This window comes from Lissotriton vulgaris, chromosome 3_1 (assembly GCF_964263255.1).
Source record: "Lissotriton vulgaris chromosome 3_1, aLisVul1.2, whole genome shotgun sequence".
NCBI classification, from domain to species: domain Eukaryota; kingdom Metazoa; phylum Chordata; class Amphibia; order Caudata; family Salamandridae; genus Lissotriton; species Lissotriton vulgaris.
The window spans coordinates 1909985956-1910000654 of NC_141689.1; the positions used below are offsets into that span (position 1 = coordinate 1909985956).

Genomic DNA, 14699 nt, shown 5'->3' on the forward strand with positions numbered 1-14699 from the left:
AAGTAATAATATACTTCCCATTAATAGGACGAAGCATATTAGGCGAGCTTAAAAGCGATACAAATAGCGACTTGTCATCCTAAAGTGAATAAAGGCATACACAAAGTAAATGACAACTTTCAAATTTCGCGCATTATAAACTTCTAATATATTACGGTGCAGTGCCAAGCTCGCAGACAGCTTTGTTTAGAGGGGTGGGGTGTACTGGTGGGTCTGGTCATGTAATACAATGGGCCTGCGGATAACACGTGTGCGGGGCGCGCATTTCGCATATGTCACGGGAGGTTCCCATGGCAATTGCCTGCAGGATCTAAGTCACTCGGGCGCTCTATCTATACGTGGCCCGGGACAGGCTGAGCGGGATCCGTGTAAGGAAGACCATTGAAGGAGTGGAACGGGAAGGGCGCTTTGAGCAACCACAGATACCCCACTAGAAGCAGCCCACGGTGATGTTAGGATTTGGTCGGCATCATAAACAATTGGTAACTAGTTATAAAATTAGTCATGCAAAGAACCCAGGCCAGAAAAGCAACCACGTAAAAAAAAACAAATAATATAATCTCTCCTTAAAGTCAGAGCTCAGAATACAATGTCACAACTCAATCAGCCCATCAAGAGACACGCTCTGGAAACCGGCATCGCAGTTTCAACTGTGAAGGGGGCTGACACAGCCCCTTCCATGCCTACGGCGGCGCCATCAGCCGGTGCGGCTCACCGTACATGCTGGGCGAGTGATGCCACCATGCACAAGGACAGCCCGGGCGAGGCCCCTACTTCCAGGGAAGGCGCAAAGAATACCCCTCCTTGCCGCCTCCCTGCCTGCGCTGTCGAAGTGTCAGCCAGTATTTGATAAGCCAGTGCGGCTGCCAGATCGCAGCTCCTCCAATGCCTCTCACATATCATTCAGCTGGTCTTCGGTCCCCGGTAACGGGTGTACCACGAAATGAATGGACGTCATCTCTCAGAGCACCACTGCAGGCGATAGACCCCCTCCCGAGAACACGAGTTGACGGTTGAGACTGACTTCCGGTGCTTTAACAGTGTGGTGACTGGTGATCTCAAATTGAATCCGCCATCTTCCCTCCTCGGTATCCAACTCTGCTGCTGATGTTTCCCTATCTCTCGCTGCTCCGGTAGCCTCGGCCTTGCTAGATGCAAAAGACGTTGTGATGAAGTACAACGTTGTGAAGTTTACTTCTCTACTCGTGCGTCGCACTTCTGCTGCGATAGGCTTGCCACTGGAGACATCCCCAGGGCTTAGCAGGGAACAGTTTTCAGATTTTTTTATTCATAATGGTGCAGGTTGGCGAATACTGTCTTTGGCTGATTTTCTCTTTTGTTTATATTACTAGTATAGGTAAGTTGGGCAGTTATTTGAAGCTCAAAGCCCAGTCAATGTCATCCCTACAGTTTTAAAATTCTAGCCAACGAGACGGACAACCTGCCACTCTAAAGAGAGGAGTCTGGAATAGCAGATGAAGCCTCCCTTTTACTACTTATCCAGTTGTATGGCCCTATGAATATGCACCTGCAGTCGGGGGTACTTTCTAGGAAACATGCGCCATCAAAGTGGTGCTGAAAGGAAAACAGTAAGAGGGGGAGTTCGAGAAGAAAGGAAAAATTACAGGTACGCCGGATGCCAAGGTTGCCAGGGACAGTCGCCAGTACAAGAAGTATGTTAAGAAATAAAAGGAATAAAGTGAAGCAACCTTTAGTGTGGGTCAACCCTTCTCCATGCATCATAAACTTCTAACAGGGATAAGGGGGATGGGAGGGAGGCATAGAAAACCGGAAGTGAAATGATCTATATTAACTTAAGAAAGAAAAAGTATAGAATGAGTCGGTGAACCAGCCTAGCCAGTTAGCCACCTACATGTGCTGACCTATAACTCCAGTTCCACAGTGTTGGTATCTTTCTTTTAGTGATTCAGAAAGAGGCCACCCACAATCGAAGACTGTCCTCGCATTTTGGCTACTTGCCTGAATCATTTTCTGATAGAAAAAAGCTAAGAATCCACTCCAGAACACCACCTGAAGCATGGCTGCGGCAGCAGCAGTCAATGTGTCAATGGCGTTGCAGTACATCTGCTGTAGCGCCATGTGGAAAAGCAAGCACACATTCACCAAATACGGCTGTCTAGATAGGATTGCAGCAGCTGACTCTGCAGTGCGACAAGCAGTTCTACGCAACTTGCTTAAATAAGATGAGCCTGTCTCATGCTTTATTAAATGAATATGTATAGTCTGCCATTCTAATTCAAGCATGTAAAAATATGAAAGTTACAATGCTGGGGAGTAAATTAGGTACTTCCATGCAGCTCCAGCTCTCCGGTGTTGGTATCTTTGATATATCACATACCACCCTCCCTCCTCCAGGGTCAGCAGTTTACTTCTATTATATGTACCCTTCATACTTGTGATACGAAATCGGTGCTATGGTGGTCTCTAGGGGGACCAGGAGAGCTCTGCCCTTTCAGCTCATTGGCTCACTTTTTCCTTCATCTACTTAATCATCATTAACAAGTTCAGTTATTTACAGTGTGAACATGAGTACTACTTAGTGGGTTCCCATTGAAGAATGGCTTAAAATTATTATAGATTAATGCCAACTGATCCTTGTTAATAGGATGTGGCAATGAGATGAGGAACCTTGGTATCGCAAAGAAGAAAACATTTCTAAAACAAAATAAGGTAGGCAAGTAAACATGCAAAGCAAGCAATATTTATTACATACCCAACTGATCGACAATGCTAGTAACTACTCCAAAAGGCTTCATTTCAACATTGTCAGGTAAAGTGATGTTGAGATCATCAACAGCAGGCAACTCCTACAAAAAATAAAACCACTTAAATAAAAAATAATAATATTAATCACAATGCAAGCTACTCTTTGCACTCCATTGTCAATAGCAGTGAGTACTGGAAGTGACATTCTCAATGTTTTTACCTAGAGGAATTACCTTAATGAAATCAAGATGTACACAGGTTGCTCAAAACTGGGATGCCAATTAAACATTTATAAGAAGACACCATCCCAAACGTTTTCATTCTGAAACCTTTTTCTTTACATTTCTATACTTTTCATGTATCAGGATTGTCCACATAAGAGAGTGTAGCCTCTGAACAGAAACCTACTTACACGTAAGAGTTTGCTACATCTGTCATATTACATTGTGCTACTGAAATACAGGAACATGCTAGAATGTGTTAGGGTTGTTTATTCCTATGCAAAATAATAATGTTTATTTATATAGCTCCACAATTTTTACGAAGTTTGGTTTACTTTCATAAACTCCTTATGGAAACAGTAAATTTCCCCCTATATATGCTTTAGCTAACAGGAGCAACGTCAAGGATATGGTCATGCTATCTTACTCAAACAAGTAGAAATAAAGAGTGTCAGAGCATGTCTCTGTAACACATCATCGTCACAGGCTTATCCCCGCTGGCCATTGTGTGCAGACAGACCTACAGCAGGCAGATAAGATTCATCTGACCTATTTATGTCCTTTTCACTACTATAACATTGAATGCCTCTGCTTGGTTTCCAGTTATTTCTTTCCATTCCAGCTTTGCCTTCCCTATAAAACAAATAGGTTTTGCAACCGCAGAGCCATCTGATACTGCCATTTCTTGCTGCCCGATGACTTTAGTAGCAACAAGCAGGTCACATTGTAACGGTGATGAATGAGGAAAGATGTGAAAAAATATCACAAGGACACCAATGGGTGCGCATAGAAGTCATCTTGAAATGTTTAATTTGTTCTAAAACACATTCAAAGAAAGCTCAGTTTGCACACATGCAAGGGTGGCCATTTTGAAATGTTTTTTGTCATCAAGCATACCAAATACCATTCACACACAGTCACATGGGCATCAGCACACCTTCTCTGAATGTTTTTAGGTCTCGCCTAGCGAACGCAGCGCATGCCCTGCATCGCTTGGCGATACTGTATGGTTGTGTGTTTGGTGAGCGAAGTGAGACAAACCATGTGCATGCACAGACAGGCGATGTGCATGCGCATGGCGTCTTCTCTGCCTCGCACACTCACACTACAAGGCAGACACGCGCTTGTTGCTTACTGAAAACCGTGACTTGAAGAAACGGTTTGCAACCTCTTTCCTTATTTCATTTAGTTGCTTCCTTGTGAAATGGATCCAAAAAAGAAAAACACTCTTGCGGGAAAAGCCTTTTTCAGATATTTTTCTATTCCAAAGTTCAGCCTCAGGATGGAGAGAAATAAAAGGTTTTAAATATGAAAAATCAATACATAACTAAATAACAGATTGGTTTTATTCAGATCCAAAGACATCAGCCTCACTCTACAGACTTTGCAGTGAAGCGCTACTTTTGTTTACTCATCTTTCTTTGAACAGCATTGTTGTTCCCAGGTGGGGAAGTGTACCATTCCTGGATGTATTGCAATACCTGGTTGATGGGTGGATTGGAAAACAAAATGTGTACAATGTCTCTGTGTTTATAGACGTGGTCTTTTTAAACCATACTGCTTACGTTTTGTAAGGATATAAGCAATGGACATTGAAACGGTACCCTTCAGGGCCCTGTAATCATGTCCTAAACTTTTCAGGTAAAACCACTAGTTGATTTCTGAATAGTGAGCGAGAAATCGTTAAGGGAACCATGTTGTTTTCTGCTTACATTTCACATGCTTTACTTAATCATGCACTCCCTCTGAGCGTTTGCTTATACTTTTTTTTTTTTTAGGCAGGATATTACTGTTATCAAGTGCATAATTTGAATTGAGCCACATCCAAGTGTTTATAGCGGGCACAATTTGGTTGTTGCTGAAGGCAGTGCAAGTTTCTCTCAGTGGGGCAGTATGGTGTTCAGTGAGGGAGAGGATGTGGCACTATGGCCAGAGCTGTCGAATTTGGAACTGGGTTCAGCCTTCATGACTAGACCACTCTACTGAGGGAGCATATTCCAATGCTTGACCTTCGAAGGCCCCAACAGACCTTAGAAGGCCTGATGTCTTAGCACAAGCAGGTGTACCCTAGTGGTGTCAATTGTGGGTTAAACTTGAAGGTCTGTCCACCACAATCCATACTGAAGTTAATCTCCAGTCTTACGGTCAGGCCTAAGAAGCAGCACACTCTAGAGCAACAGTGATCCAGTCACTGTGACTGTCACTGAGGTCACATGAACCTTGAGCAGGTTAGGGCGGTGCGGACGGTGTGAAAGCACGGGGTACCTATTTCAGGTGGGTGCGTAGTGATAGCAAGTATATTATGGTTTAAAAAAAATTGCTGCTTCCTTCCTGGCCTCCAGCAATTTTCAGCAACAATAAAAATGCCATGATAACTTTGGTGATTAATGTTCCTCCTAGAGAGAGAGAGAGAGAGATCAGAGTTTTGTCTAGTGGACGGATTGACTCCTGGAAAGGTAGCACAGAGGGTTAATGTGCCTGCTGCAAAGAACATGCACCATCCAAATCACAAAGTGCACATAATGTGAACTAGGTTAGTAGGTTACTACTTTTGTCAGAGAGATCCTTTTGTTATTTGCTTTCTATAAGTTAAAATCCTTACATAGAACAGTGAGCTATTAAACTATACTTCCTACTGGTATGGTGGTCATGTGGCTTCTACACTTTGTAGTCCTTTGTCTTATGTAACATTTCCTATACAGTGATTTACACACATATAAATGATGGTCTCTGTGTAGTGTGTGTGATGTAAAGTGCTTTGACACCGTACACTGGTATGAGTGGCGCTGTAAATCAAATTAAATGCATCTGAGAAAGAGAGTGTGGTTATGGAGACTTGAGGGGGACTGTTAAAGGGTGGTAGTGAGGAAGTCAGAGGTGTAGGTGATCATTGGGGGCACCAACAAATATTGTTGCACAGGGCGCCACCAGCACTAAAGCCGGCCCTGTTATCTAGGCCAGTCCGCCTCACCCATTGGTACGTCCATTGGCCTTGTTTCAGCAGCAGTAGCTGCAACTCATCAAGGATCTGCAATGCTGTATTTGCACGCACACCAAACTAAGTTTGCAAACTTCACAGTCTCTCTGCTTCATGCACAAGGACTTTTAACATTTGCTACCTGCTCTGGAGCCACTGGAATTATGCAGCAATGGGGGACAAAACGATGCCGCAGTGTTTACTAAAAAGGCTGCAGCTTAATGCAATATATTTTCTTATACTTTATTATTTAGACATTTTTAAACATGTTAAGTCTCTGCAAAGATTCTGCCACATCAGTATCAGTATAACATACAAATGCAGCAGTGAGAAAGGTGATCAGTCAACCTTTGCAAAGGTCCGGCCACTTTGCAGCAACTCAAGTCACGTTTTTTAGTAACTTTTTATCTATTTGAGCTACACAATTTAGTTATAACTGTAAGATTATGCAGTGGATGATGTATTATGTGGCAAATATTGTCCAAAGTGCTGTGGACAAAGAAGAGGAGCGGCAAGAAAAGCAGGCAAATGCAAAACAGCTGTTTTCAAGCACTCGTGCGGGAGCTGGCATCCACCTTGCGGGAGCAAGCAGCGGCGGCGCGAGAGCCATCTGTTTTCAATTAGCGTGCACGCCGCTGCTCACTCACACAAGGTGAATGCCGTTACAAGCACTCGTGCTTGAAAAGTCAAGACCAATTGCTAAAGCACTCTCCTAGAGCAGCGCAGGCGCGCTACCTAGGTGAGACCTAAAAAACACAAGTGTATACTAGCAGTATCTGGGAGCGTTTTTTTTTTTAAAGAAGCACATCAAAGTACTAAAAATAAAGCAGACACTGTCCTACCAGTCCTGTCACTGAAGGAGACTCTCTATGACGATTGTGCTCAGTCAAGATGCCACCGCTCACACAGGCAGAGACAATGACTGAATTGGGCAGATCGAATACAAATAACAACTCAACAGACCACTGTATGAAAAACAATGATCAAATGCATGCATTTTAATTTTAAAACCTCCAATAATCATCAAGTACATATAAACATACAACATTAGGGACTCAATCCTGGTGAAATGGAATTTCAGCTTATTTCATCCACCCCAAATTCAAGATACCTGCCAAATCCTGATCTATCAATCAAACTATCTGTCTCTCCATGTTCTGACACAATCTTGTCACCGTCCAATATCTGCTTACTCCTAGCCAAGTTATGAGAGACAAAGTTCGCATTACAAATTCCCATTTCGATTAATGAAGGAGCATGTCAGTTTCCAGCCATGGGAGCAGTCTACGGCATAATATCTATCAGAGGGAGCACTGGAGTGCAGACATATGGAGGTCATCCATTGCATGGCCACGTTGTGTTATATATGGATGAATGGACAGTAGCAGCAAAACGCCATTCGGGTCAGCACACTATACTAAATGTAGATTTTTAGCTCAGGTGTTTTAAGCCACAACCTTAATTACATCGGCCACGCCCCTATGAGAGACACCCCCACCCCCAGGTCTTCCATCCTACTTAAAGCCCTGTACACACCCCTCTGCTGTTACTTAATTGCGAACTTCCTTCAAAACCTAAGTCACGTGCATATGGAGACGTGCAGATTCGTAAAGAACAGTCACTCCGGCCTCGAGGAAAACACTCCTTTTGGCCCACAGGTGTAGCATATTCTGGATGATACCAGTAGTCAGCAGTGCCCCGGCAGGGGTGCATACATGGGTGCTAAAAGTAATAGGGCCCCCTCTCCCGAGGTGTAGATGGGAGCTGTGCTTCTGCAGACTAACACACACTTTAAACATGCCTATTTCACAGTGGAAAACTCTGCTAAATCAGTTTACATTGATTAAGGCTAAAAAGGAATGATTTCAAGTAAAATGAAGTGTCGCAATAATGCCGCCAAATTTCCATTTTTGTGCCGCTAAATTTGCAAATCTATGCCACAATATCCTGGGGGGGTGTGATCAATGTGTACATTCCATAAACTTGGTCCTACCTTCCAAATACCTATCATATAATAGTCTTCCCAGTCTACTTGTGATCTGGGATCGCAATGTGCCGCACAAACGTCGACCAAACTGAACCAACCTGGTAATGTCGCCTGGTAATCGGCAACAAAGCCTGGCATAGAGTGGAAGATGCACAAAGAACTCTTAGCAAAAGCTTGTCACACATCTAAGTACCAGAAAAGACAAAGAACGGCAGAAAATTCAATATTTCACACAAGAGAAGAGACTAATCAATCAGCAATTAAATCCTGGCAACAAAAATTCTGAATGGAGAAAAACTAATAGCTTCAACCCCATTAGCTTAAATATAAAATACAACATTAAGTCGTACCTACCAAAGGCCAGTATGTATTCAGAGTAACTCTGGCAAATGACAAATGTTTGTATGTATTGTTAGAGAAAGGGAAGAAGAGCAGAAATCTATAAATAGAAATTGTAGGAAAGTATGATCTGCTTCTTATGGTTACCCCCACATTTTGCTTGATGTGACACTGTCTTTGACTAGTCTGACTGGGATCCAGCTATTCAGGACCCCAGTCTATCTGCTTTCTCCCATAACTGTTGTGTTAGTACCCAAGTACAATACCAGATTGGATACTTGGGTACCCTCATCAGTTCCTAGTATATGGTACCCAGGTACCCAGGGCATATGTACCCCAGAGATCTCCCAAGTGCTGCAGCATGTATTATGCCGCCCAAGAGAGACCATTCAAAATGGAACTACAGGCCTGCCATGCAGCGTGTATATGTTGGTGCACGCACCACTTACGAAAGATATAGGCATACTATATCGAAGTGTCACTGCAGTTAAAACTTATAAGTCACCGCTCTAGCAGGCCTTTACAATCCTGAGGTCAGGGTGCTTGGTTCTAAGTGAGAAGGTGCCCCGCCTTAAGCAGGACACCCTTGCAGCCTACAGAGTCCATTCTCCCGGGTTGTCAGTGAAGCAGCCATATACAATTTAGAGGGGCAAAAGATTACCATCTCAAAAATAGCTGCAACAAATCGGACGGACCAAAGACACATTTCTGCCCTCCTGCTGCTGAGCCAAGCTCGAGCAGGGGAAGGCAGAACAATAGGCATCCAGTCACAGGGAGGTGTGAACATCTCTCAGGATTTAGTGTATTAGGGCTGGGTGGAGGCGCTTGCCAGCGCCTGAAAGTCTGCATGAGGGGCACATTTGGTGTCCCTGTGCATAGTCCAGTTCAAACCAGTCCTGGGAGCAGTTGGCTCCGCTCTGGCGCGAAACTGGACAAAGGACGTGGGAGTAACATTCACCCCTTCCCAGACCCTCCCTTGGGAGGGTCCCCTGAATATTCCCAACCCTTTCCTTAGGGTACTTAAGAGCTTACCTGGGTGTAGCTCCCTAGATTCGTCGTGGACAAGATTCAGAACTGAAACCACTGCACTTCTACCGTTTGGGCACTCTGGACTTTGTTTGGGCCGGACTTCGTTTCCCTTCCAGTCTGCTGCCTCGTCTGTGCCTGTGCACCATACAGGATCCATGCAGGGCCAGTGGAGCATCAAATTTGTTCCACCTGCAGGCGTATACCGATTTTGTGGAGGGACACCTGGCTGCCAGAATTACATCACAGACTTCAGGAGGCAAGTCAAATGGCCTCAACTGTCGCCGCTCAATCTCCACGCATGTAGGTGGAGACTGGACAGGTTCGGGTGGAGGACCGTCCCCTGCTGCTGCAACAGAAGGTCCTCCTGAAGAGGCAGACGAATCAGGGGGGGATCGACTGACATGCTGAGTAGCTCGGGATACCAGTATCTTCGTGCCAAGTCCGGAGCCACAAGGATGACTTGGGCCCAGTCGCGCTTGATCTTCTTCAGCACTTTGGGCAGAAGTGGTATAGGCGGAAACGCGTACAACAGACCGCAGCTCCACTCACGACGAAAAGCGTCTCTGAGCGAGTGCCGCCTTGGAAATTCCAACACGCAGAAGTGATGACATTGCGCGTTCTCTTCGGTGGCGAATAGATCTAACCAAGGCTCTCCCCACTGCTGAAAGAGGCCTTGCGCCACGTCAGAGTTCAGACGCCATTCGTGATCCATCATGCACCGGCGGCGGAGTTCGTCCTCCCTGGCGTTCATTTCTGAAGTCTCTGGCTCCTTTTAGTGAGGCTCATTTGTTGGACGGGTTGAAGACACAGCTCGAATGCTTTGCCTTCTCAATACGGATTAGTATGGGGCTTTACAACGTACTACTTAGCAAGTTCTTAGGCCAGCACCAGGTTAGGTTAATTACTTAAGCTAAGATGATGCAACTACAATTCCACAGTCTGGCAGAAAGCTACATTACACAGGAAAATGGAAGCATTCCCACAACAACTATTTGATTCAAAATTACACTTATAAAACATTACATTAAAGTTAGAAACAAAATTGTCTAACGCTAATATAACGCTATACTCTCGACCTGTGTGTAATTAAAGTTAAAGGATGGAAGACTGCTAAAGATATAAACATACAAAGACATGAAATCAATACTCCGACACTTTATATCCTACCCATTATTGCGTTCAGGAAAGATTGGTATTTACTTTTGCAGACCTTTTTATCTAATGAAATATGTCAGTTTGCACAATGAATTACAAGTTAAATTATTACTCTGCAGGTTTAATTTTCATGAGTTAATCACCACAGTTAAATATTGGCCAGCTTGGGCGCAAACATCAAATATGTCACTTCTGTAATTTTGGAAAAAAACACTGTTAAAATAAAAGCCCCTGTTGATACAAATGGTTCTGGGTGGTTTTAACAGGCATGCCAGTAAATAATTTTATGTCTGAAATTATTATTCCTCGATATGTCTACGGAAGTAGCGCTGCTTTTGAAGCGACAGATAAAACCACAAGCATTAGCAAAGCCAAATGGTCGGAGAGATTTAAGGTGAGGGTAAGTAAAGTGAAGCATGTACACTGTGGGCGTAGTGAGTTGTGGAGTTTAGAGTTTCATTAGATACTGACCCAGTGCACCCTCACAGGTTAATGTCACAGTTTCTTTGCTCTTCTCCCACTGACTTTCTACTGGGTCTCTCTTGTACTCTAGTTCTTGCAGGACTTGAAACTTGTTACGGAGTGAGACTGAGTATTCAATCAGCTTCTCTGAATCTTTGAGGAAGGTGGTGTTGTATCGCTGGCTTTGGTTCGTCACCTCCATCCATGCTTTTTTCAGCTTTAGCCTGGCCATGACGTGGTGATGGTCTGACGCCACTTCTGCTCCTCTCACCACTCTCACATCCTGCAGGGAACTCCAGCTTTCTTGGCAACGCAGACATTGTCGATTTGATTCTCCCTTGGATAGTCTGGTGACACCCTTGTTGTCCTGTGTATTCTTTTCTGAGAGAAAACTCTACCACCTATCACCAGATTGTTCAGGGCACTGAAATCTGCAAGCCTTTCACCAGGACTTCTTCGTACTCATTGTTGTCGCTTCCAGTCTTGGCATGGAGGTTCCCTATCTGTATGGTGATGTCTTGCTCAAGGCATTACTCCAGAATAAACTGGAGTTTGATGTGAAACTTGTTTTTTCCTCATATTTGGTGTCATTTGTAGGTGCATAGCACTGGATAACATTCATTTTGATCCTCTTAATTTGTGTGGAAGGTCGCTGTGGGCTTCCCATTAAATCAGAGCTCTGTTGGCTGCTTGAGATTGCATCAGTGCTACTCCCAGCGTACGTCTCTTCCTCAAAACCAGAATAAAGCAGTATTCCTCCTAGAGCCAGTCCTTTATGTCCAGACTGTGTCCATCTTGTCTCGCTAATGCAGAGAAGAGCAAGGTTGTATTTTTTCATCTCTGCTGCCACTTGGTCTGTCTTGCTCGTCTCGCACTTGGCCCTCAAGTTCCACGTCCTGATGGTGAAATAAACTGAAAAACTTTTGGTTTAAAGTATCAACTTTGGGAAGCCAGTGTTGCTTCGTCTCAATGGATAATGACATAATGATGTCATAGGGACTGATGCGTTGGCCTCTCGGTGGTCTGATGGATGTCAACCAATTAGGTTGCTGTATTTTACTAAAATATAACATTTAGTTAGATTAGTGGGTCAGAAAGGTATAAAAGTTAAGCCTCTTGAGGGGAGCAGTGCGGACTGTTTCCTGAGGGCGAAGTGCTGTCCGTTTTCCTATGGACACGTAAGAACTCAACTGTTTATTAAAATTATTTTCCTTTTCAGGTCAGAAAGCTAACTTAGGGAATAGGGTTAATGTTTTCTTAATTCATTAGTTTATGCAATGTTGAAGTGTCGGACCTTTGAGCCAATGATTAAATGAATAAAACTGAAATAATAAAATTAAATGTTTGATACCAATAAAGAGCTAATAAAGTTTATGAAATTTGAGAATTTCAAAATAAAAGACTAAAACGTCAAGCTGGTCATGATTTTTGAGTTGTTACCATTAGTTTAAATCTATTGGCCTATGTGGTCTAATTAAATGTTTCTTTGATAATTCATGAATAAAAATGTTATACTGCAGTTGTAAATATGTACAGTTTTTAGTGTAGAGAATTAGGCCATATGATTCAGCTTCATGATTTTCTGTCTTGGTGCATGGGCCTGGTTATTGATTAGTTTGGTAAATATTAGGTAGTGAATGGTGACGCATGTGGTGACGCATGTGAGACAGAATTCCTATAGTGACCCTGGATGAGTCCCAACAAGGTGAGCAATTCAATAAGATGGGTAGACACGAAAACCCTACCTCCACCGCTAGTCACGGGGAAGTGAGACGTTTTAGCCATGTCATTATGAGAATTGACATGCAATCCTCGCATTACCACTTTACCAAAATATACTGGTTGTAAAATCTCTATTTAAAGTCTGGGCAAGTTTTAAAGCACAAAGGCATATTTTTGCTGAGAGTAGACCGAGTCTCGCCATCTGAACCCCTCCTACCCCAGTTATTGACTAAAGAGGAAGATGGAAACTATGGATCAAGAAGGCATGGTTTTAATTAACCTTTGCCTCCCACTCGTGACAAACTGTGGGCTCTTGGTTAATCACTTTCTGAACATATTTCTCTGCTCCCGTTATAACAGATAGGGAAACTTAAATCAAACTAAACTTTGGTAGTAAGTAATAAGCTAACAGCCGTAACACAACAATTATTTCATTTTTATAATGAAATACACTTTTTTTAATTTTGAAGACTAATTTTTTACATGTTTGGTGCAAAATGTGTGTAAAAATGGATGCGTTTGCTAAGGATAAGTGTTAGTAGACACCTTATTTTCCTTTTACTTCAGTGAAGGTGTAAAAACATATTTATCCATTTAACATCTTTCCACAAGTCAGTACAAGTCAAGTGAACAGCTGCCCAGGGGACCACATCTAAATGGTCAGGATGGCCGCAAACAGCCCTCAAGCAATAATTGAAGAATCCCTGTACTATCCACATACTGCACACAGTAGGAGCTCAATGCACCATTGAACTTTTAGTGGATTCAACAACAATGTTGCATGAATCCTAACCAGATAACAGAAGAGCTCCGGACATAGGCAGATCTTATAGACAGGTAGGAAGGACTGAAGGAGGCCTACTGATAAATCTAGTCAGGAGGGGAAGAAGCAACAGGAAGGAAAACAGAAGGTGGGAGGGGCTGAAGCAACAGGAGCACATTGGTGGCAAGGGGAGAAGCAAAACGGAGCATGGAGATAAAGGGGAGTAAGCAACACAAAGCATGGGGATAGAGGGGAAGAACATAAGTTACTTACCTGTAAACTGTAGTTCTCCAGTATTGGTGTCTTTCATAGATTCACATGCTTGAATATTCCCCGTCGTCGAAGTGGGAGTCCCACGGTACATAAAATAGCAGTAATATATGCATATATAAGTAAAATTATTATAATTATATAAATACATATACATATATAAAATACAGTAAAATATCCAGAAAACTCAAAAGTACCATAAAACTGAATAGGCCCATAGAAAGACTAAGGAAAACTCAACTTGGTAACATATCAGTGTCATTATGTTTTGGTCCAAATTCCAGCCAATCAGGATGTAGCTCCCTCTAGAACCTTCTCCTCCGAAGCCCAAGACCTCAGATTTTCGTAGCACAGAGTAACCAAAAGTGCCTGAGGAGAAGAGAGCCTCTGAGGGGAGGACGGGCGGGTCGCAAGTGAATCTATGAAAGATACCAATACTGGAGAACCACAGTTTACAGGTAAGTAACTTATGTTCTTCTCCAGTATTAGGGGTGTCTTTCATAGATTTACATGCTTGAATAAGAGTAGAAAGCAGTAATCATCATATAACTCATAAAGGTAACAGTAAATTCAAGCATATAATAAACATATCATATTTAAAGAGAGAACCTTTATGACTGGAGGCGGGTAGCAACAGAGGCTCACCTTTAATGGAAAAGATTCCGCAGCACTGCTTGTCCGACTGCTGCATCAGCGGCGTCTGCTGACTGCAGACAGTAGTGCTTCGTAAAAGTATGGCTGCTCGACCACGTAGCAGCTCTGCAAATGTGTCGCAGAGGTACCCCCGCAAAGAGGGCAGTAGAAGCTGACACAGCTCTAGTTGAATGAGCACATACTGAAGCTGGAAGAGGCTTGCCAGCCCGTTGATGACAAAAGGTAATGTTGGAAGAAATCCACCTAGTAATAGTTTGTTTGGCAACAGGTTGTCCTTTGCAGGTCGGGCCAAAGGCCACGAACAGTTGATCAGATTTCCTGATGGGTGCAGTGCGCTGAATGTAAAACTTAAGACAACGGTTTAAGTCCAGGGAATGTAATGAACGTTCCGCA

The 14699-nt window shown here is 43.3% G+C and overlaps 1 protein-coding gene across 1 annotated transcript in view; it reads right to left on the minus strand.

Annotated features, from left to right (window-relative positions):
- NAF1 (nuclear assembly factor 1 ribonucleoprotein) overlaps positions 1-14699 on the minus strand; it is a 160439-nt gene that overhangs the window by 85076 nt on the left and 60664 nt on the right. Inside the window, exon 4 of the mRNA XM_086962385.1 lies at positions 2735-2828. Coding sequence (XP_086818511.1) covers positions 2735-2828 — 94 coding nt within the window. The remainder of the gene's footprint in view (positions 1-2734; positions 2829-14699) is intronic.